At 38.2% G+C, this 22771-nt stretch overlaps 2 protein-coding genes across 2 annotated transcripts in view; both read right to left on the bottom strand.

Annotated features, from left to right (window-relative positions):
* The window catches only part of podn (podocan), a 28748-nt gene extending 27879 nt beyond the window's left edge, over positions 1-869 (bottom strand). The window contains exon 1 of the mRNA XM_039607243.1: positions 720-869. The gene's annotated coding sequence lies outside the window, so the exon portion shown is untranslated. The remainder of the gene's footprint in view (positions 1-719) is intronic.
* Positions 870-6576: 5707 nt separating this feature from the next.
* scp2b (sterol carrier protein 2b) lies at positions 6577-19141 on the bottom strand. Its single transcript, XM_031757879.2, has 5 exons — positions 18980-19141; positions 16747-16837; positions 12579-12708; positions 12275-12354; positions 6577-7261 (listed from the first exon to the last, which is right to left on the bottom strand). The coding sequence occupies exons 1-5, from the start codon at positions 19000-19002 to the stop codon at positions 7166-7168; spliced, it is 420 nt and encodes a 139-aa protein (XP_031613739.1). The 5' UTR covers positions 19003-19141; the 3' UTR covers positions 6577-7165.
* Positions 19142-22771: the final 3630 nt, after the last annotated feature.

A 22771-nucleotide genomic window follows, 5' to 3' on the forward strand; every position in this document is an offset into this window, starting at 1 on the left:
CAAAAAAACAACATGTGGTCTAATCTTTTCATTTATAAGTTAAATAGCAAAATAAGAGTTCAGCCTTTTGCAATTCTCTGACAGGCGCTATAGGTCAGCACTGCTTACATGAGACTTGTGCTTTGATAAAGCCAGGGAAAATCATCCTTCTAAACATCTCCTCTAATGCTGGCAGAAATATTCCACTCAAGGCAACTCTCAAGGTACAGGTATAAAAGCCATTTATCAGAGGAGCTCTTTCTGCTCGACACTCCACAGTATCTATCAGAGGAACAGCAGCGCGCACACAGAAAACTCACAGTACAGCATGCACACGCCCACAGCAAAATGCACTTTGTATGATGTCGACAACAGCCAGAATCAAAACATCAGAGCATCCAGGGGTTAGAGAGGAGTTTAAAGCAATCGAGAAGTTGACAACACTATGGTACCTTATTATTTAGAGACTTGAAGTGAGAACAGCCTTTAGAGGCAGAGATACTATGCATTTAAAATGTCATTATCTTGTTTTCATGCTGTTTAGCTCGTTCTCAGCAGAGGAGAGGCTGTAAAGTAGTTTGACTGTGCAGATTGTCTAAAATGCACATACCAGAATGGTCATGCATGGATGAATGACACTCAAAGCTCAGTCTAAGCTCCATATAAATGCAACAGCCACCCATAAAACATGCGGCAGTAAAGTCTACAAAGTAAAATTATGGTCTCCTGCTTTACTTTACCCCTTCCGAACAATGTTAGCTGAAACGCACTGAAGTCTGACTTCCAGTTCAAACACAGGCTGTCCCATAGTAGGCTTGGAGTCACACAGCCACTCCAGATACCCTCCAGATGTGAGAGCGAAGTGGGAGTGGGAGAGGGAAAGTTAAGGGAAAGACAGGCAGGCGAGAGTGAAAAAGGAAAGGAGTGAGTAAGAGAGACAGCTCTGACCTGACAGGGAGCCAAAAACACAAATTCTTTCCTTTTTTCTCATATTTTTTCCCCATGTTTCCCTCGTTTTCTCCTCACAGCATGCCATTTCAGTTTAAATGTAATAACTTTGTGCTGTGTTAACTTCTGGTAAATTTGTGTCTGGATTTGACAACAACTAAACAAACTTAAACTGTACAGCAGTGATTATACATTCAGTGTGTAAAAAAAAAAAAAAATTTTGGATGCACTTGCTCAATCAGTCTTGTTCTCCAGGGCACACTGATTTGTAAACCAGTGGAGTGCGGACTGCTGATAAGAGCTGCTAAAATAGCTCTGAAAATTCAATCTGTTTACAGCGGTGTGCTCTCAGATAGCTTTCATTTGGGAGACAGATTAGTCATCTGAAAATAAATTAAAAAGTGGAAGAACAGCATGCCAAGAAGGAGTGACAGGATATGATCTAATATCCCATGTGTTTCCAGACTTTTCAACAAGCACCTCCTACAGTAGTGTGTGAACATCTGCTACCATTAAGGTGCATCAGCACAATTAATCTGAATATAATTTACATGGCTTTGGGGATGATTTGATGCCAAATTATTGTCTTTTTTTTTATTATTTTGATTATGTGACTGAGCAACTTAATCTTTATTGACACAATTGCCTTTTTGTGTGTGTTTGGAAGAAAACTTAAGATGACAGGTTTTGAAGTTTTGATGGTTAAAAACAAGCTCATACTGTGTCTAACTGATTTCTTGAATATGAAGAAGAGTTCATTGTAATCCAATGACATCAGATCTCTATACAGTAGAGCACCTTTGGGATGTGGTTGAATGGAACAAATCTGCTGCAAGTGTTTGTTAATACTGTGTTAATTTGGACCAGCATCTCTGAGGAATGTTTCCAGTATCTTGCTGAATCTATGCCACAAATAATTAGGGCAGTTCTGTGGAAAAAACAGCCCCTGACCCTACCCACAGAAGCATTAAGACTCATCAGTCCAGGCAATGTTTTTTCAATCTCCTCATCTAACTTTGGTGAGCCTAAGTGAACTTTAGCCTGTGTTTCTTGTTTCCTCAGCTAACAGGTCTGGCACCTGGCCGTGGTCTTCTGTTCCTCTTGTCCATCAGCGTCAAGGTTCAACAGAGTGTGTTCAGAGATGCTCTTCTTCATGCCCTTGTATATAAAGAGTGGTTATTTGACTTACCCTTGCCTTCCTTTCCTTGAAGCAATCTGACCAGTTTCCTCTGACCTCAGACATAAACAAAGCATTTTTGTCCAAAATAAATGCCAATCACTGGGGTTTTTTTCTTTTTCAGAACATTTTTTTTTCTTAAGCACTAGAGATGGTTATGCAGGAAAATCCCAACACATCAGCAGTTTCTGAAATACTCAGACTAGCCCATCTGGCACCAGCAACAATGCCACATTCAAAGTCACTCATATGACCTTTCTTATCCATTCTGTTGCTTGGTTTGAACTCTATAAGGTTGTCTTGACCACAGACTTAAAATATTACATTGATTTGATTTTTTATATACAGTCTATGGGGAAAAGCCAACATCAAGTGTTTTATTAGGTGGTGAGGTACCACTTTCTACCAGAAGACCTCACTTTAAAAAGGAGAGATTGTTTGGGAGAACTGAAAATGACAGGACTGGAACATTCACTTTAATTTTTAGAAAGTAGTTGGTATGCATCTGTTGACTTTTAGGATCTTTCAAGGATATTTGGTACTAATTGAGGTTATTTATATCTGTTATAAAGGGAAATATAACAAAAATACTCTCCATTACATAGACGTGAATCATGTCACATACATAAGTGAGGGATTTATCCATTTCAAGGACATCTACAGAATCAACAGCTTCATCAATTCTTCAAAATTCTGGTTCAAAATGGTAGGGTGAATTATTTTCTCACCTTATAAGTAGAAATCATTTTTTAAGCCTAGCTGCAAAAGCATGTGATTATATATATTACTGCAACAAAACCAGGAAACGTGCCTTTATGTTTGACTGTTATTAGTATCTGCTTGTGAAATTACATTAAAGTATGAATTAAGTTGTGTAATAAAAAAGCTTATCCTGACCTAAATTGGTGATAAGATGTGCTGAAGATACCCTCCACCCATGTAACTCAAAGTTACATAAAAAAGGCTTTTAAGGTCAGTTTACACAAAAGGTCACGCCACGCTTAGTTGAAACATGATATCATTTTCATTACTCCTCAAATGGATCCACATCCTCCTCTGTATTACAGGAATGTAACATGTTCTGGGCTAATTTTTTAAAAATGACATGAACACTTACACAACTGTCCAAATCACCCTTAATTCACCTTACATTTTGGCATTGCCTAACAGACTTCACAATATGAATCTACTAAGGCTATTGGTGCTGGAACTGCAGATGCTGAGTGCAGACAAGAATAAAGGCAGTGATGAATGCTCACGCTGCACTGAAAGATACCGGGCCTCTTGTGGTTGTAGCAAGCCTGATGTGGTTTTGGGAGTCTCACTTAGTGATCACATGAGTTGCTGATTTCAAGATAAAAAAAAAGGGAGGGGGAAGAATTGGGTTTACAGCCTCGATTCTGCTCTTGAAATCGGAGAAAACACACTCTGGTCCATGTTCTAGTTATTACTCATCACATTATTTGGCAGGCTGTTTTCCCCTCAGATGGGCTCCGGTCGCTGGGACATGGTTTTAAGTAATTTTCCACTAGTGCAGTGGAACATGTTCAGTCTTCTAAACAATGTCCCTTTCAACAGATGCATTTTATGACTCTTTGAACAAGTTGTAGGGTAAGATTATAAAGGAATCTTGGGACATATACTCTGATAAACATTAGTACGCCTGCTGCATTTAATTGTGGACGCATTCAAACACATTCAGCACGTTTTGTTTATAAATTGCAGCTGGGATAGTGATTGCTCTTTTTTGCATACAGCTGAGATCCCGTTTGCATTCTTTTAAACTTATCCTTTTCATCTTTTATTAGGATAACACCCCCAATCCAAAGAGATTTTTAAGGTCTTCCACAAAAAAAGGGATTCAAGTCCCACCCAAACAAGTGTCCACTAAAGCTGCTTTGGACCATTACCATTAAAAGCAATTCTCATTCTCAAGAATGAGAATTATTACATCATGTAGTATTTATCAAACACACCAATCACCACTTTATTTTTTGGTGTTGTGGTGGTGATAGCGGTGGGGTGGGGGTGCTGAAGGTTTCAAACACCCTGCTCTTTCCAAACAAACCTAGGAGAGCTTTTTGAAAACATACCGTTCTTGCAGCAGATAATTATTTTCCAGGACATTAATGGCCCATACACAAGCTGTGTTACGTAACTGGTACAAAGTAGCAAACATTTTATTCAGGTCAGGGTCACAGTGACCACAGAGCAAGCAGAGACATCATGGAATATAATTTATAGCTTTAAGTGATGCAGTCACTGATTTAGGACTGCATAGAAATAAAGGTGGAAAATCAACAAATGTCATCCACAGAGATCGTGACAGAGACAACAGGGCTCACCATCACAGTGGTCATTTTGACTGTATGTGCTGGGTGTCACAGGTAATGTCTTTGAAAAAAAAAAAAGAGGATGGAGGGCTAAGTTAACAGCATACAACTAAGGCTAGGTACGGATAGATGCAGGTTGGTGCTAATAATTAAAAAAAAATAATTTACTTGTTAGCACTAATTCAATTTACAGAGAGAGATAACTGACTTGACTGGACAAGTTCAGCGACTTCAATAAGTTGAGGTGACATCTAGCAGACAGTTGGCTGTGTTACCATCTACCCTATTAATAAGTCTTTGCAACCCCCTAAAAATGAAACATTTAGTTCTTAAAGGTACAGTGTGTAAAATCTCACTGCTTGATGTCAGGAGATCAAGTGCATCATTACAGCTACGCTGCCCACGGTAGGCCAAACAACTCTGGCCTCCGTTCATCTGTAGTGAGTGTAGGCTGTCAGCCCGCTGTTAACCTCAGCTGGAGTCCATGTCCATTTACTCTGCAGGAGGCTCTGAAAAAGGAGCCAATGAGTCATTAAAGCTCACTTCTGTCTAATGTCAGCAATACTGAGGTGAGTTGTTGAGAACATCCTGTTTTTTGTTTTTAGGTGGCATTAGTAAAACTTTCTTTGAAGTGCAAATCTAATATTTTATCCTCCGATAAAATAAGCAGTTGTGACAAGATCGGGAATAAATGACATGTTTATTCACATTTTTGTGTTGCACTGTCTCTTTGCTTCATTGATGAAGGGGAATTACCCAGAGAGAGCAAAAACATTTCCTTTATAGCAGGCTTTAAACAGGTTTATTTTTAACATTTTAGCAGTGTAGTCTAGAGCAATTGACCCATCTTCAGATCAACCCAAAAGTGGCAACTTCAGGAACTCTGGTTTTTGTCATAATTGACTTTGCTCAGTTTTTTCCTCCGGGTTGCCACCTGAATGACATGTTTGATTAGAGCCTCCCTTCCTGATATATATCCATCCATCCTCTGCTATAGGGCTAACAAGCATGTCTTTGGACTGTGGGAGGAAGCCAGAGTACCTGGACAGAACCCATGCAAATTCCACGGAGAAAGGCCAACACCGACTAGTGGATTGTAATCCAGGGCGTTTTTGCACCATGTGAGGTGATGATGCCAACCACTGTGCCATGTACTAGCACAGCTCAAAGTAAATACTAAGTTTTTAGATTATCTGCACGATTTTAGAATACTGCAGGTTTTGCTGTAAAGATGTGATCACATGACTGTGAATTCACTAAGGCTACATTGTCAAACTTGGAGCAGAGCCACAACTTGGAAACTGTTCTTACAGTCTGAGCAGTGCTTTTCGTGGCAGGTTCCATCACCTTTCTTTGTAAGCTGGTAAAGTGCATCGTAACTTTCCTCTCTTCTTTTAGCAAGAATTTTCTTTATCATTTTATTCACATTAATTAGGCCTTTAATTTACATAAATGTTTGCAAATAGTCTAAAATTTCTCAATTCCTTCACTGTAACAAAACAGAAGAAACTGCATTCTCTAAAAGCAATCATTACTGACCAATGAAATAACCCCAGTGTGACTGCAGAGTAAGACCTGAAAACTACATGAGCCAAGCCAAAGCTGCAGTGGAATCTGGGTCAGAGCTAGTTAACAGATTTGTCTTTCAGCCACGCTCGTCCATCTACAAAGGAAAAAATACAGCGTGGCAGTCTGGAACCGGGTCGCTGCAGCACTGGAAAAGTACAGGGCCCTTCAAAGGGGGAGCAGGCACACGGCCGGCCAGCTTGACATTGACATCAAAGTACCGTGTAATAGTGGGCCGTTTTTTTGCACAGTCACACTGATATAACCTCAGATGGCACCCCTAAACTGTGTCAGGAGACTTTAACGTCAGCCTCTTTTCACTGCAGAAACACTGGAGCATAGCCACTGTTTCCATTTTAACATCCAGAAACTCAACATTCCCATTTGAACATAAAAGAAGCCTTCTTGTTAAAAGGAACATCATGTTGTTCATTCAGTCTTGTTTTATGTTCCATTTCATGGATAAATTGCTCTGTGCTTCTTTATCAGCAAAATTTAACGAAACCTCAAGTTACCTGCAGGAATCATGCACCAAATACAAATACACCCGGACCGTGAAAGATGCAAATCATGACCCCCAGCAAAGACATGTTTATTCTGTAGAAATATTTTAGAGATTCATACAATAAGAGAAGAGCAGAATATGCATTTTGTATTAGTACTAGTTAGGCAGACTGTTAAAAAAAAAAAAAAAAAAAAACTACATTTCTGCCTAGAAACCATAATCTGAGATGAGGAGGCACTTTGACTGTTCAATCCATTATTATGAAGAATATTACACCAATCTGCTCTACTTATAAAACATTTCTAGACATAATACACTGAAAGATTTCATTACCAGGGAAGATTACTGAAAAATTGGACAAGAACTGAATTAGTATCACAAAGTAGGGAGCACCTGTCTCTACTACGTTGGACTAATAGTATTGTTGAGAGAGGGCCTGCAGGCAGGGACTTAATTAGAGAAATAATTATCTCTCCATCTATGTCATTCTCCAGTTAGATTGGCCAGGCTGCTGACTAATCCCAGTGTTTGGGTCAGTGAGGTCACTAAGAGGAAGAGTGTTTTAGTCCAGTGATGAGAATTTTTAACATTTATCTGAAACCAGGCTTGCGGTTGAATTCCTCGTGGTTTATCTCTGTTCTCTTTCCAGCATCTCGTCTACAGCTTGGCTTTGCCCGGCTGCAGCTGCAGGTTTTGAAGCTTCATAGCCAGACCCATGTTTCCTGTGATCTTCAGCTTGCCCTGGAAAAACGCCTGTGAATCAGAGTGAGAGCGAGAGTGTAATACACTGTAATATAAAAGCATCAGATGGTTTGGAATCAGAAGCATGGTTCATTCAGCGCAGGAGAGAAATACATGCTGCTGGCTTTAAAGAGTTACCGTGAGAGATTAACTCAACCCGAGAAAAAGTGGGACAACAGCAACAACAGCTTATGAAAGGTCAGGAAACTCCACAGAGCGCACAGGCGTATAAAGGAGAAATGAATGTTTGTGATGTCAGAAGGTAAAAATCAGGCGAGTGATGTAAAAACTTGACCATTTTAGAGATAAATATTTTCTCAAGGAAATAAAAATAAAATGGTAAATGGCCTGTATTTGTATAGCGCTTTACTAGTCCCTAAGGACCCCAAAGCGCTTTACACATTCAGTCATCCACCCATTCACACACACATTCACACACTCTTTCATGTAAGTTTACAGCAGAAATGGGAAAACACACTGCTGGAGCCTGCACTGCTAAGCTTTTGTGATTGATAGAAAAATTATTAAAGCTGTGCAACACTCCTTTTGGTAAGCTGTAGGAATGCATCTCTCCCTCTCAGTCCCTCTAATCTGTCCTTTTCTCAGGCCTTGTTGTGGCTCCTCTGCTATCTGTTATCCAAAGCAGGGTTAGAATCATGTACTTGTGCATCATGTAACTGTTTCCCTGTAAGAGCGTCACACACATATCTGTTCCCAGGATAACGTTGGAAGAAGTGGATAAATTAAACTCGCCCCAGTGAGCACTTGCATAGATGTTCATCACGTATGCTTTTGCTTCCTTGCAAGTAAATAAATGCGTTGGAACTCGTTACTCTGTGTCTCACTTCATAAGGGATTTATTTATTTTTTTTTTTTTTTTTTTTTTTTTTTTAAACAGCTTGGTCCTTCGAGCTGGATTTCAACATCTCTCCCGTTCATTTCAGCCAATGCGGACCAATACCGTACATGGGGGAGTCTGGGACTCCTGCAAGACCTCCACCAGAGTTTAAAAACGGCAATTCAGGATCACTGAGTTGTGCACATAATTATTATTATAATATTATAATAAATCTAGAGAAGGTTGCAGAGCGATTACCAGTGTTTCCAGTGGGACTGCCCTGTGAAACCCCATTGTACGCACCAGTTACTCAGACGTTATGTCTGTTATAACTGGTTAGCTGACTGAATTCTAAAAATTGAAGAACACTCGCAACTAAATAAATAAAATACATACATAGATCAAATAAATAAATAAGTAAATGTGTAAAATAAATAAAGCAAACAGAAGCTGAAATAGAGAGTCGACTCTAAAATAGACACAACAGATAAACTAGTAAAATAAAAGATAAAGATATAGTGAGGTAAAGTAAAACGCACAATAAAATAAAATAAAGTAAAATGAAAAGCTGTAGGATGGGTAGTAACTGCAGTAAGGTGGAACCGGACGCGCTCCATGCCAGTGACGTCAAACCAATGTGCCAAAGAGACTCGACAACAGTTCAGCTTTTCCTCTTATGGCAAAAGGAGTTCGGATTTGAGGGGAATATAGATGTTTTTCTCCCATCCATTTTTTGATGTCAAACAGGAAAAACAGAGAGGAAGAGGCAGACACACTGCAGAAGTGGCTTTTCTAGGACCTCACAGTACATGCAATCACTGCAAATGGCTGTGAGCTGATGGTAGATGTCTCTGGATGATATTTTTTAGTGTAAATTGACCTGAGTGCTACCTTAATTTACTGCTTTCACCTGTAATAATAGTTCAAATGCATTTCCACACATTGCATGGAAAACAACGAGGAGCTGATAAGTCAAATGTCGAATCATAAAAGGTCAAAACTGTATATATATTTAGCTTGTAGGTGCAAAAGAGCCACCCTATTTATTTTCAGACAAATCTAATGAAAAGACAATTGGTTCACTTTGTGATATGTGGCTCTCTACCCCTCTCACTGTTGTTTCTGCAAAATACAAATAATATAAGGATATCAGAGCATGGCTGGCTCTGAATTTTCTAAACTTTAATGAAAAGAAGACTGAAGTCATTATATATGGGCCGAATGGACCTGGTGTCCCTCCATCTGACTTGGGTCCTCTTACATCGTGTGTCAAATCAATTGTCACCAACCTTGGAGTAAAATTTGACACAGCTCTTAAAATGGACAAACAAGTAAATACAGTGGTGAGGAAAAGCTTTTTTCAGTTGAGGCAGCTCTCTAAAGTAAAACCTTTTATTTCTTTTTGTGACTTGGAGAGAGTTTTGCACGCATTTGTGACCACTCGCCTTGATTATTGTAATGGACTTTATATTGGTATTGATCAGGCTTCACTATCACGCTTGCAAATGGTCCAGAATGCTGCTGCTCGCCTGTTGACAGGGACACGCAAACATGAGCACATTACCCCTGTTCTTGCCTCCTTACACTGGTTGCCTGTCCATTTTAGAATTCATTTTAAAATTTTATTGCTTGCTTTTAAAGTCTTAAATGGCCTGGCTCCTTCTTACCTGTCAGACCTTCTACACCGATACACTCCACAAAGGTCTCTCAGATCATCTGACCAGTCACTCCTTGCTGTCCCCATGTCGAGACTGAAACACCGAGGGGACCGAGCTTTCGCTGTTGTGGCCCCCAAACTATGGAACAAACTGCCCCTCCATATTAGGTTGGCCCCAACACTTGAAATGTATAAATCACTTTTTAAAACACACTTTTTTTCAAAGGCTTTCTAGGAGTATTATCAGAGTCAGTTTGTAGTCAGTTTTTAGTCAGCTGTTGGTCATTCTTAATCTTTTTACTTTGTTAATCTTATTCATTGTATATCTTATTGTTTATTTTACTCATGTTTTGATATTTAATATATACACTGATTTATTTTTATCTTCTTTTTCAATTATATATTTATTTTGTTTATTGATTTCATTGTATGCTTAATGTATGGTTTTTAACTGCTATCTCTGTTTTATTATTGGAAAGCACTTTGGTCAACTTTGTTGTTTTTAAAAGTGTTATATAAATAAAGTTGGATTGGATTGGATCTTTAAGTATGGTTTAGTTTTTAAAAAGGTTCCTAGCTTGTAATCTTAGTTACTAAAAACCAGTGTAATTGACTTATTAAACATTTGTTGTACCAGTAAAGTGGTTCCATATCAGGGGTAAATGCTTTCCAGGGTTAGTTTCGCAATTCACAGATCATACTTGGAAAGAGCTAAAGCTAAAAGGTAACTTATTACGTTGTTTCTTATCTTCTGTACATTTCAACTAATGAGGACAGTGAATGTGAATGTACACCGTGTGAGCCAAAAGCTCCTACTTCAAAGTCCACAAAATGCCCAGTGTCATAGTTTTTTCTACTTTTGGATCTATATGATACCACAGAGCGGACCTAATATAGTGATCGCAGGCAAAGATGCCCCACAGCTCTGCTGTTCAGTCTTTGTTTGTATAGTGCAGGCAAACAAAAGAACCATTCTGTAAAAGGAGGAGAGCTAAAACAGCTTGTTTCAGACAGAGGATTGAGAAACCAAGAAGAAGCATGTAACACTAAAGAGATGGATAAGCAGATTCAGTATACGTCTTAAAGCAGCGATTCTCTCACAATGCCAAAAACATTAACAGCTCCTACACTACAATTTTTAAATCCGCCATCACAAACAAATAAGGATCTGAGCTAAATTTAAGTAAATTACTTATTGACTTCAGTGTTAAAATAATCACCTAAATATGAAGAATAAAGAGTTGAATTTGCTGTGTAAAAGCATGAAAAGTTATGGAATATCCAGTTTCTCACACAGACATGCAAACCTGACCTAAATAAGTCTAAATAGTGAGCGCAGTGATTACATTAAATATTAAGATAAATCCATTTCAGTGTTCAGGAATAGTGGGTTGGAAATAAGTGAAAACAACAAGTGCAAGTACAAGTCTGACTTAAGTAAACATTAAAATTTGTTGTATTACTGATCTTCATCCGGGAGTATTTGCCTGACGCCCCGATGACCCTGCACATTCATCAGGGCACGTTGGTTTTTTCACATGCTGAGGTAGTGGACAGCTCTGTGGCCGTGCTGGAGAGGCCACAGCTAACAAGACAAATCAAATGATTGAGAACATGCAGAGCTTTGGTCCAGCTGGTCTTGCTCTTTTTTCCAGTTAATTTTTTTGAAGGTGTGAGACAATCTCCAGGACAACAATGTTTATCAAAACAACAAACTCCTCATTCACAGTTCCACAGCTGAAATTAAGCTCATCTATGAACAAATGGACTTTTTCCAAGACTGGCAACAGCAGGTTCGACTCTTTGGAGAAAAAACTTTCTTTCTCAGTTGGCAGCTCAGCAGAAATGTCCGTTCCAGGTGGCTAATAGCTGTTTACTTTAAGTCAGGCTGAAAAACTTATAAAATGAATCTTGTAAAAATGTTTTTTGGAAAGCTGTGGGAAGCTCACACTAGACATCCTAAGACATCCTTTGTGGGAAATAATACTTAACCTGACAGTTAAAGTTTCTGCAGTCCCCTTCAGCCTGTTACCCACTACTCTCTACCTCACCTTTGGACTGGCAGAGGGACATAAGTGGATACATAAACATGGTAACACCCAATACTAAGAAACAGCATGTCAGACTTATCAACTAACGCTTATACACAAATCATTCAATATGTTTCTAAATCAGTTATTAGTAAGTGTTACACTTTTATTAGCCAAAACAAAAATGAGACTTGAGAAAAACAAATATTGCATGCTTGTACAAAATTAAATAAAATAGAATGTACCGGAAATGTCTTTAGTTTAAGGTTTTTTGACTTTGAAATGGTTCAAGATCGCTGTCAGCTAGTCAACTGGCACATTTAAGGAGACTAAGATGTTTTTGTTTGGTTGGGTTTTTTTTGGTACTTTATGGAAAGAAAAGAGTTCACTGAATCAACTTCAGCTGCAGTATCAACAGGCCGAAAGGAAAATGGTAAATGGACAGCACTTATAGCACTTCACAGTTTAGCCTCCAGGCCGTACCAAGACTGAATACTCACAGTCTGTGGGTTCATTTTCCCAGTCATCAAGGCCAACAAGTCTGTGTCTGACATGGAAATGGTGCAATCGGCTTTCTTATCTGCAGGGCAGAGACACAGAAACAGAGCTAAGTTTAAAAAACATGTTACAGCTCAGAGGTTTTTGTTCACTGACTGAAAAGAATGGGAGCAGTTTAACCCTCAAGAGACAGAGATATTTTAACACAAAAATGGGATCGAGGGGTCATTCGTGAATCCATTAAATCGGATACAGGAAGACTGGAAGACTTTAAATCATGCTCACACAGCCGCTCAGTTTTCTCACCTGTATCGGTGTGAACACAGCCTTTGCCGTTTTTCACGTCCACAAACCAAGTTGCCTCCTTTCCATTTGGGCCATCCTTTACTTTGAAGGCAAACACTCCACCAATCTTTTTCACAAACTGCTCCCCATCCTGTACAAAGACATTTCACATACCTTAAAACAAAAATAGTCTCCACTACATGTGACTGAAGGAAAAATATATCAAAAATATATCACAAGTTTTGCAAATTCGGTACAGTGACAAAATGTTCCACATAAAGTTGTCAGTTTTTAAAAGAACAGCTTTTACTGCCTACATTCACTGATGTTATGCTCAGTATGACAAGCCATGTGTTATTTTCTTTAGAGTTTCAGGTAATGGCAGAAAAACTACTGAAAATGTTCAGAGAGTGAAGAAAAAAAAAACCTTTGGAAAATCTGTCCAACTCCAGTTCAGGCTTTGGTAACTATAGGTGCAGCCAAGAGAGTGGGCTAAATTTACATTTGAGCTAAATGTGCACAGGAACTGAAAATCTATAAAGTGATAAAGACTATGAGGCTTTATTTGAAATTAAACAGGTTGAATATTTATACAATTTTGAAAAAGTTAGGTAAATCGTTATGCCCAATTACCATTAAAGAAAACATGAATATAAATGTTTTCTCCTTTTTATTCTTCTTGGGGTTTTTTTAATCAGTTTTTTTTAACTGGAGGTGGATAATCCATTAATGTTTACACTATTTCATAAACTCGTCATCCTGCCTGCTGTCCTATTTGCTGCTGCGACTCTCTAAAGAGGAATCAGCTAATTTCATATATAATATCTGGTTACAGTTCAATCACAACTAAAAGCAACATAATGAGGAAAGTTAGGTATTGTATTGTGTATTTGATCACAAATGGTAAATGGCCTGCATTTGTATAGCGCTTGTCCCTAAGGACCCCAAAGCGCTTTACACTACATTCAGTCATTCACCCATTCACACACAAGCAGCAAACCTTTAGAGCGGATGTGTGTTTGTGTGCATGCATGTGTAAAAAAAGTTGGACTTTGTAAAGTCCTCTGCTGTTTTTCATAAAGCATGATCAGCCAGGGGTGGAGCAGACTTATCACCCTTATATGGTAGAGCTTTATCAATTACAATGTAGCCATAACCTAAAGGATATCCTGCTTTAATCATATATTTTTTTACACCAAATAAGGTGTACCATACTTTACAAAATGAGCATCATGTTGTGTTAATTAAGACCATAAACTAGTAACTGGGACCATAAAATCGGCAGGGAAAGCCATTTAATGGCTATAGATCACCTGAGAAGAAAGGTTATTTTCTCAAAAACCTCTGTGTTATCCAGGTTCTTTTGGCAACCAGAGGAGTTGCTGTGCCCTGCTGGCCAACAGGGGGGAAAAAAAATTCAAAGCTGGAGGTTACATCCATCATTTATATATGTAAAGAGTAAATGCACAGGGGCACCCTTTCATTTCCCAATTCTTATGCCCATCATTATCTTTAATTTAATTTAATTAATGCCTTTGTAGGAAATAAAATAATAGTGTCTGGATTCTAACATCGGTCATCTAATGAACATATAAAAAATAAGACTTCATGTGTTCTGATTAACCTAAAACTATGACAGAGATATTTGTAGCTTCGTGTGGTACCTCTCAGTTTTTGGCAGGTGATTCTCTTCTTGTTTAGCTCATAAAGATGCTCAAATGTTAAAATAAACTATGTTTGCTAAATGTGAACGCCCAGAGGTATACACATGTAAGTGAACACAATAAAAGTGCTTTAAATGAGAAGGCACCCTGTAGAGTTTTTATCATTAGTAGTATTGTTGTGGAGTTTTGCTTTTAATCACAGGGTATGTTTGATAATTATTCTTCATTAGCCAACTATCTTCCTCTCCTCCTGCTTTCTTAGTGTTGATTGGCTGTGGAGGATGAATTGCACTTATATAAAGCCACAGGGAGGCTGGAGTGGCTGTCTTCACTTGTTTTTCAGTAGTTCTTCATTATTAATTAGTTGTTTCAATAATTACCTGCTGCCCCATTTTCAGTTTTTGCTTTCAATAGAGCTGTCAGTCTCAAAGCAAACAGCTTTTCAACAATTTAAGTTTCACAGGCAAATCAAGACTCGTTTTCTGAAGATGTGGTTGATATAAGATGTCATTTTCCCCCTCATTCCTGACATTCCAACAAAAATCAACTATTAATCATAATCCATAAACTTTTTTCCCTTCTTGGCTCATGCAAAGTTTAACATTAAATCACATAAACACTTTCAATAGCCAACAGATCTTTTTCATTTTTCCCCCCACACAGCATTGTGTCCACATTCTGACATTTTTTCTTTTGGGCTGTTTTTCATTGCACACACAGTTATTGCCAAAAACCCTTTTATTCAACAGCTGTTCTTGTAAATTTCCAGCTGTAACATGACAGGAAATTATCTAAAAGGTAATCTAGCTGAAGTAATGTAAACAGAGATCTTCAAGATTCCAGGTTTTGCTCAAATTTAGTCTTTGACATCATCTTTAGATCTGAAAGGGTTCTAGACTTTAGTCTTTTATAAGTGTTTTCATAGTCTTCTAGTGCATGGGTATTAGGTGACTGGCTTCAGTCTTAAAGAAGAAGCCTGAATTTGATAACTCACTCTGTGGTTTGGTTCAAGGCCTTCTCCTTTTGTTTGTTTTGGCCTCCTATAATTGCTTTTGTATTATTAAATCTGCTTTGAACTGAAGCAGCATGGCCGCATGCTCCTGCAGTATGATTAGTCTGTGAGCTACAGACTTGGGGCCTGAAAGAGCTTCCCCATTTTCTGTGTATTGTGGCATTAAGGTGCCAAGGAAAGCAGCAATTAATCATCAAAATGATACAGCTAGCAATAAAAACACAAATGGAAATAATGCAATTAAAATATGAAAGGAAACAGCTTTTCAGATAAGCCAATACAGTCGACATTTCTGGGGCGTAGAAGACGCACGACAGGTTTTGGTGGAAAACAAAACAGCCTTAAATCTGCAGGGTGCACTGTTTACTCATGTGTTTGTGGAGTACACTCTGCAGCCCAACACAGGTCAAAGACAAAAGTATGACATAACCTAGTTTGGAATATCATCCTTAATCTGCCCAAAACTTGGATTTGAGTAGAAACAAAAAAAAAGAAAGAAAAACATTGAACTAATATGAAAATACAAAAGTAGAACAAATTCCCTCTGATAAGATAAAGATAAGCTCCCAAGCTAAAAACTCAAGTCTGTTTGTCTGATCAGTTTTCAGAGATATTACACTAAACTTTGCTCCCATTTCCTCATTGATGACAAATCCCACTCATTACGCAGAGAGCACTGCTGGCGAGCTTGAGATGAATCTGTATGATTGAGGTCACCTAAAGGTAACTGCTTAAAAACAGAGTTTTGATGGAAACCATTTGTCTGATTGAGTCACCATAAGCTTGATATTATTATTTTGTGCTATAAAATGATAGTTTGGGAACGGATCCCGATGTGCCACCATAAGGCTAAAAGCCTGTGTAGCTACATGAACACAAGCCTAGGAAGACTGTAAATGCTTGGATAGGTAGATTCAAATATTTATTAAAAATTTTTACAAAATTGTTGTGTTTCTTTTTTAAGCACAGACCAAATCATAATACATATTATTAAAAGACCTGATATGTTTTTTTATTATACATATTTAATTATTTATTTATGTATTTTCACTGAAGAAGGCATGGGGAATATTAATCAAAGGAGCAAAAAATAAACAAAGATTCTTTCTCATATATTTTCAAACAAACTTAGATTATAGTGTTAAATTTACCAGGAAGAAAAAATAACATTTGTAAGAAATAATGTTGAAATTTCCACCTCTAAATTCTCCATTCTATACAGGTCTTTATACTACTGCCTTTGTATAATGTGAATGCCATGGCGATCCTTGAGCCATACCCAAATGCTGTTAAAACCTGTCCCGTTATTTGTCAAAGGCAGCTAATCAGAAGAATGTGGGCTCATGGGAAAAGCAGACTTAAGAGAGAGGAAGCAGGCTTAAAACAGCCCAAAGCCCAGTATAAAATAATTATTAACTGGAACTAGACAAAATTGAACTATAAAGTCTACGAATAAAACTATGGAGCTGGAAATGCGCAAATCAAGTCCCATTCATGTAGGTAACATAAATACCTCCTGCAGTTTCTTGTTGATTTCCTGGAACACAGCATGTGCCTTGAACCCCTCCAGTCCATCACTTGCGCTAGTGTCAATGGCTTGAATCCTTCAGATGATGAAGACAAATGAGAATAGGAAGGTGACGTTAGAGATAATAAGAAAAGAATGACAACACTGCCTCAAGTACCTAAAGTAACTTAAACTTCTAACTCTTCAGTAGTTTGGACACTACTATCGCATACTAAAATCGAAAAATATTTTCCACCTGGGCACATGTAGTTGAGCTTTTTAACCCGCTGCTTAAAGACTCGCTTTTTCACCGAGCAACCATGGATTTACAACCACTGTTTGCTCTTCCTACCGTATGAAGTGTAACTAGTCAGTGCTCCAGCGATGCTTGGTCGGATCATTTGTTTACATTTGGGTGGCAAATCACCAGCTGCTAGTGTTCTTGCCTCAACTTGTAAAACATCTTTGTTAGTTCCACATCTAGCAGGAACAGTTATCTTGTATACTTTGCATAGCACTGTTGTTGGTTGGAGGTTGTTGAAGTAACTCTATTTCAAGGCTGACACATGACTAACTGTCAGACATGTTTGGGCTTATCTCACTGTTGTGAGCGATAGGGGCGTTAAACATGTGGCACCCCAATAACAATAATATTTTGATGTAACACTTTTACATATCACATAAAATTTTACACCAGTATTATCACAGATAATATGATACAACACAGCCCTACTGGAAAACACCACTGTGTATTTAATTGTGCAGCTATGTTGAAGCCCTTATGTAAAAATAACTGAGACACACAAAACTCCAGGACATAAAGAATAGTCAATAAACAGTGTCACAGGTTGGCAACTTTCTATCAAAATTAGGTTTAAACACGACAATGGACCTTTATCAATGGCTCATTAATGCCATGGTACATTTTTACTAAAACACTGATGAAACAGTTCCATGTTCACTCTTTGACAAATTTTTGATCGCAGGGTACCTTCCTCATAGTTCCTCATGGTTTATTCTATCCATCATTATCAGCAAAATTCCCCATTAATGTGCCCAACACAGGTCGAGAGTGCCAATTTCTGCCTGCCACATAGCGCCAGCAGAACTAAATTAAATTGAACGGTTGAAAGCTTAACTGAAATTATAACTGCAAATGCACATGTAAGAGACTTCAAGACAATCATCATGAGCCTGCAACACAACTTAAACATAGAAGTCTTGTGTTTCCACATGTTATCTCTCGCATACAAATGGGTGTGGGGGCCCTCAGGGCCTTTGGCACAAGTCTGTAAGTTGTTCCAAAGTGCAGGACTAAAACCTCTGGTGAGGCAACGTATGCACTCTGTACTGCTGAAACACATATTTTAAATCTACCACTTCAACCAGGCTTTTGATCAAGATGACTTTTAGGCACTAATTAATTTTTATTTGTCTTTTCAACCTTTTGTAGTCTGTATATTTTAGAAAAACTTTACCAGATTTTGCTTGAGTTTTAATTTCCCTTCTGTGTGTGGGGTTTTTTTTTAGAATATAAAAAAAACAAACTTCTTTAGTGTAAAAACACACCAGTTTGTTTTTAACCACAGGGTTTTATGAATTTTTGGTATCTGGTTTTTTGTTGCCTCTGGGAACCATTTTGTAAGATGGATTTTCAAGCATGCCTTATAAATAAATTTTCACATATTTATGCAGATCTAACATAGGAGTGTCAAACTCACTTTAATTAATGGGCAGTGTGAAGCCTAATTTAATAGATAACAATGTAGTTTTCTTTTTTAAGCAAGGAAAGACAAATACATCCCAAAAATTCTCCCGCTGTGAATCATCTATTTACAAAAACAGATAATGAACAACCTGAGATACCTTAAAAATTACCTACAGGACCAGAATGAACCATTAGGGAGGCCAGTCCTGGGCCGCATATGTGACACCTCTGTCTAACCTGTTGGTCAGGATTCAGACAGCAGCTCCACATGACATCCAGCTTGACATTTACACAAAGAACAAGCAGGGATGTCACCGTGTGAAGACCTTCAAACAGCTCCTCAGCAGCTGTTTGATGGTGTTGAGCAGCTGAGATATTTAACAAGCTAACGGAAACCTTGTATGAAAAAACCAAAAGAGCTAACGTTGTTGGAATATTTGACATTTAACCTCTTTTTTAGCTAACCAGGACAGCAAACGGTGACCTCAGAAACATGCCGTAGTTAAACAGTGCAAGCTGTGCTTTTCTCACCTCGGTCTCTGTAATTCGGGCATTTTGCTGTGAATGTAGGTGAACAAACAGCTCCTCGGTTTGTGTGGCAGCAGCAGAAGGGCTGATGTTGCTTGTACTTCACCTGCTGCTATTAGCTTAACGGCTGCACTTCCTCGTTTCTTGCACTTTCCCGGATATTCAGACTCGACCTGTCGATGTCAGATAAACCAGATTAGCTGACTGTCCTATGGATTCATTTGGTAACATCTAGTTTACATTTGCTTGTTCAGATAATTTACTTCAACAGATCCGTAAGGTTAAATTACATAGATTTTTTTTTTTTACAATTAGTAACCTGATCCACAGAATTTATTAATACCAGCTATTTAAATATAACCGTATATAAAAGCAGGCGTTAATCAGTAATTCAGGCTCTGTACCTTTGGATGACCAGGTGCAGGGGCCCACAGGAAATCAGATTATTTAAAGATAAAATACATTTAGTGTAAAAAATAGGTTGACAATTATTTTCATGCTGAAAGAAATGCCAGAGCACAAGAGTTTACACATTTATTTTCAAATGAATGTTTTGCAAAGTGATTAAGTGCGACGTATTTATACTCTGTTGTCTTTACTGTCTTTGTTTTACTGAAGTTTTATTAATTCTGTTTTATCCTTTTGCATTGTTGCTTGATTTGGTAATATGATTCTGAAAAACAAGAGTTTGTTAGGACTGTTGGCAAAAACTGCCAGCAAAATCTCAGGGGATTGGCAAGACAGGCTTTTGACTGTTTATAACAAGCATGTACTGAGGAAGGTTCCTTCTATTATTAATTGTTTGAACTACCCACTCCACAGTGAGTTTGACTCTTTGCCCTCTGGCTGTCATTTTAGAGTACCTATCAGTAGGACCAAAAGACTCCAGGTTTCTTTTATTCGTACTACAACCTGTCTTCTTAATGGCAAATAGCCCTTTTGTGGCTTTTTATTGTTGTTGTTATTATTTTCATTTTATTCTTTTTATTTGTATTTATTGGGACATTGTTTTATTGTTGTGCAATCATTTATTCATTGGGTATGTGTCCACATGTCTGTCGTCCTTGTTGCCCCTGCTGCTAAACTAATTTTCTTTTGTGGGACATATACTGAAAGTACGTACATAAACGTGCTGTGTGTAATCATATACATAATTACAGATTCATTAATGTCAATTAATGTTTCTGCTGAAGCTCTTTATCTCATTATTATCTTGTTAGTTTCAACTGTTAGCCTGTTATTATTGGTGATGAAACATTTGCATTAGTTTAAAAAAAAAGTATTTTCAGTGGTGGCTTTACAGTTTAAAAGACCCTTTCAGAAGGATTTGAGTTGAAATGTTTCTGCTATTTCACAGCATAGGTTTTGTGCAAAAACAGACCCAATATTTTCCTATCAGGTGCATCTTTAACTCGCACAGAAACAGAATATATATATAGCTTATTACATTGCAAATATACTAAAGTTATTGTACAAATACAATCCGTTGAGCTGGGGTCAGGTAGGCAGTTTCAGATTTGACAGATTTATATGGTGCTTGATGACTGCTGGATGCCAGACAATTAGCAATATATATGTTATACATTTTGCTATGGGCTCTGTGGTGAGGCAGAGCAGGTTTAATGTACACAGAATGAGGCAGACATCAGAAAATCTCATCAGTCTAAAGGAGACCCAGTGAACTATAACCCTGTCTGCTTTTGTAGAGAAGCACATAGAGAGGCCGGGTGCCTGGCTGGGTGGGCTTCAGATAGCAGCAGAGGGCTCACGGCCAACCATCTAACTCATGCTGGCTTGATCACTCCCTCACTTATCACAAATACAGGCTCAGCGCAAGCCATGGGAAGCCAGCCGATGCTGCTGGTACACTTCAGCGAGCTGTTTTTTTCTGTAGCTGATATGTGTAGTGGGGGTTGAGCTTCAACCACAAAATCACTGAACAGGAAAACACTGCACTCTACTGGTCCCAAGGTCGCATAATGCCATGGTTTTACCCTCTTGTGTGTGCAAAGTTCTTATTCTTTTTACTTTCCTAACGCGCCACATTATCAGGATTGAAAACAACAGAGCCACAAGAATCGTTTGAGACAAAATGGTTAAAGGTAAACGAGTCCTGATTGAAAATTAATAAATCATCAAACTTTTGCTTCTCTCCACACACCATTTATATATTTTTAAGAAGAGATTCATGAATGTACTGAAAACGTTGTCTCACTAACACTGAGAAATTATTTACCCATAAAATCCCCTGGGTAGAAAATAATTAATTGGAAAAGAGAACATGCCTTATGGTTTTTCTTAAAATCGTTTTCCTATTTGCCTTCCTCTTACTGTGCTTGTTGTGTGTACTTGTATATCAAGTTATGTAGAGATGCATAAAGTCCTGATGACTTTTACCTAAAATGTAACACATCAGTTATATACGAATGCAGGCTTTTTCTAATAAAAGGTGTGACAAAACCACCAAATATTTTACAGATACTAAATACTGATCTTTACCTGATAGAACATATTTTAAAGGTAATACTGAATGGCTGTTTGGAGTATGTAAAAAAAAAACTTGTTTTAGAAGCCAGTTATCCGTAATTATTCCAACTTTTCCAACTTTTGACTGACTTAATTATTATCACCTAAAAAGTTGTGGTAATTTAACTTAATAGTTAAAAAGATTCTATGAACTTGAATATTTTTATTTTTATTTCTTTAACTAAAACTTTCCTTCAGCTGCTCACTTATTCACAAGGTGTCACTACAGCAGATGGAGCCGCATATTTGATTTGGTAGATTTTTACACTATGTACCCTTCCTGACACAACCTCCAAGGGATTTGTGTGTCCTCCCAGCCTTCAACCAGGGAGACTTTGCGTGTTAGGCAAAGGTGTAAACCACCAACTCTACGGACCCACCAAACTGATTATTTAATATACTTTTTTTCTTTTACAGTTTTTCTCAATTGCTTAAACGCATTTCTTGAAACTAAGCCTCGTATTCCCAAAACAGTAAACACAAATCCATAACGTCTCACCTAATTTCCCAAACATCATATTGTCAGGTCAAAATGAAGCTCTGCACCCAAAACCATTCACTTTTGCTGAAAAACCAAAATTTGCCCACAGACATCACACACAAGGCCTCAAAAATACACACACAGCAACATAGTCTTACACATTGGTGCAATAAATGTTAAACAATATTCCCAAAACTGGCAAGTTATGTTGCTTGTGGTTCTTCCCCTCAAAAACCTTTTCACTTGATGAACACAAAAGATACAACCAATGTATATACAGTGGCACAATTTTTATTCATGTACCATACAGTACAACACACACCAAAAACATCATTCCACGTCAGCATCCTGTCTGTGTTCTGGGTCAGGCCAGAGAATCTCATCCACATCATAGGCTATATTGGCCCTGGCCAGGCAGCGGGGGTAAAATCCTCTTGCATGCCTGATGCACCCCTGGCATGCATCTACTGGTATGTCTAGGCAGGCCTCTTCCATGGCCTGGAGGAGGTGAACACGGACATAAGGTTCTCTGTCGTACACCTTCCACCACCATGCTGAAATTAACTCCTCTATCGGGTTTAGAAAGGGAGAGTATGCAGGCAGAAAGATATTAGACAACCTTGGGTTATTGGTAAACCAGTCATGAACCATAGCAGCGCGATGGAAGCTGACATTATCCCAAACAACAACGTAGTGAGGCTGCTCTGGCTGTGCTGGTTCCCTGTAGTTCAGCTGTAACATACGTTCTCTTAGACCATCAAGAAGAGCAAGGAGAAGTGTTATAGGGT

The sequence above is a fragment of the Oreochromis aureus genome, linkage group 23, assembly GCF_013358895.1.
Source record: "Oreochromis aureus strain Israel breed Guangdong linkage group 23, ZZ_aureus, whole genome shotgun sequence".
Lineage (NCBI taxonomy): Eukaryota > Metazoa > Chordata > Actinopteri > Cichliformes > Cichlidae > Oreochromis > Oreochromis aureus.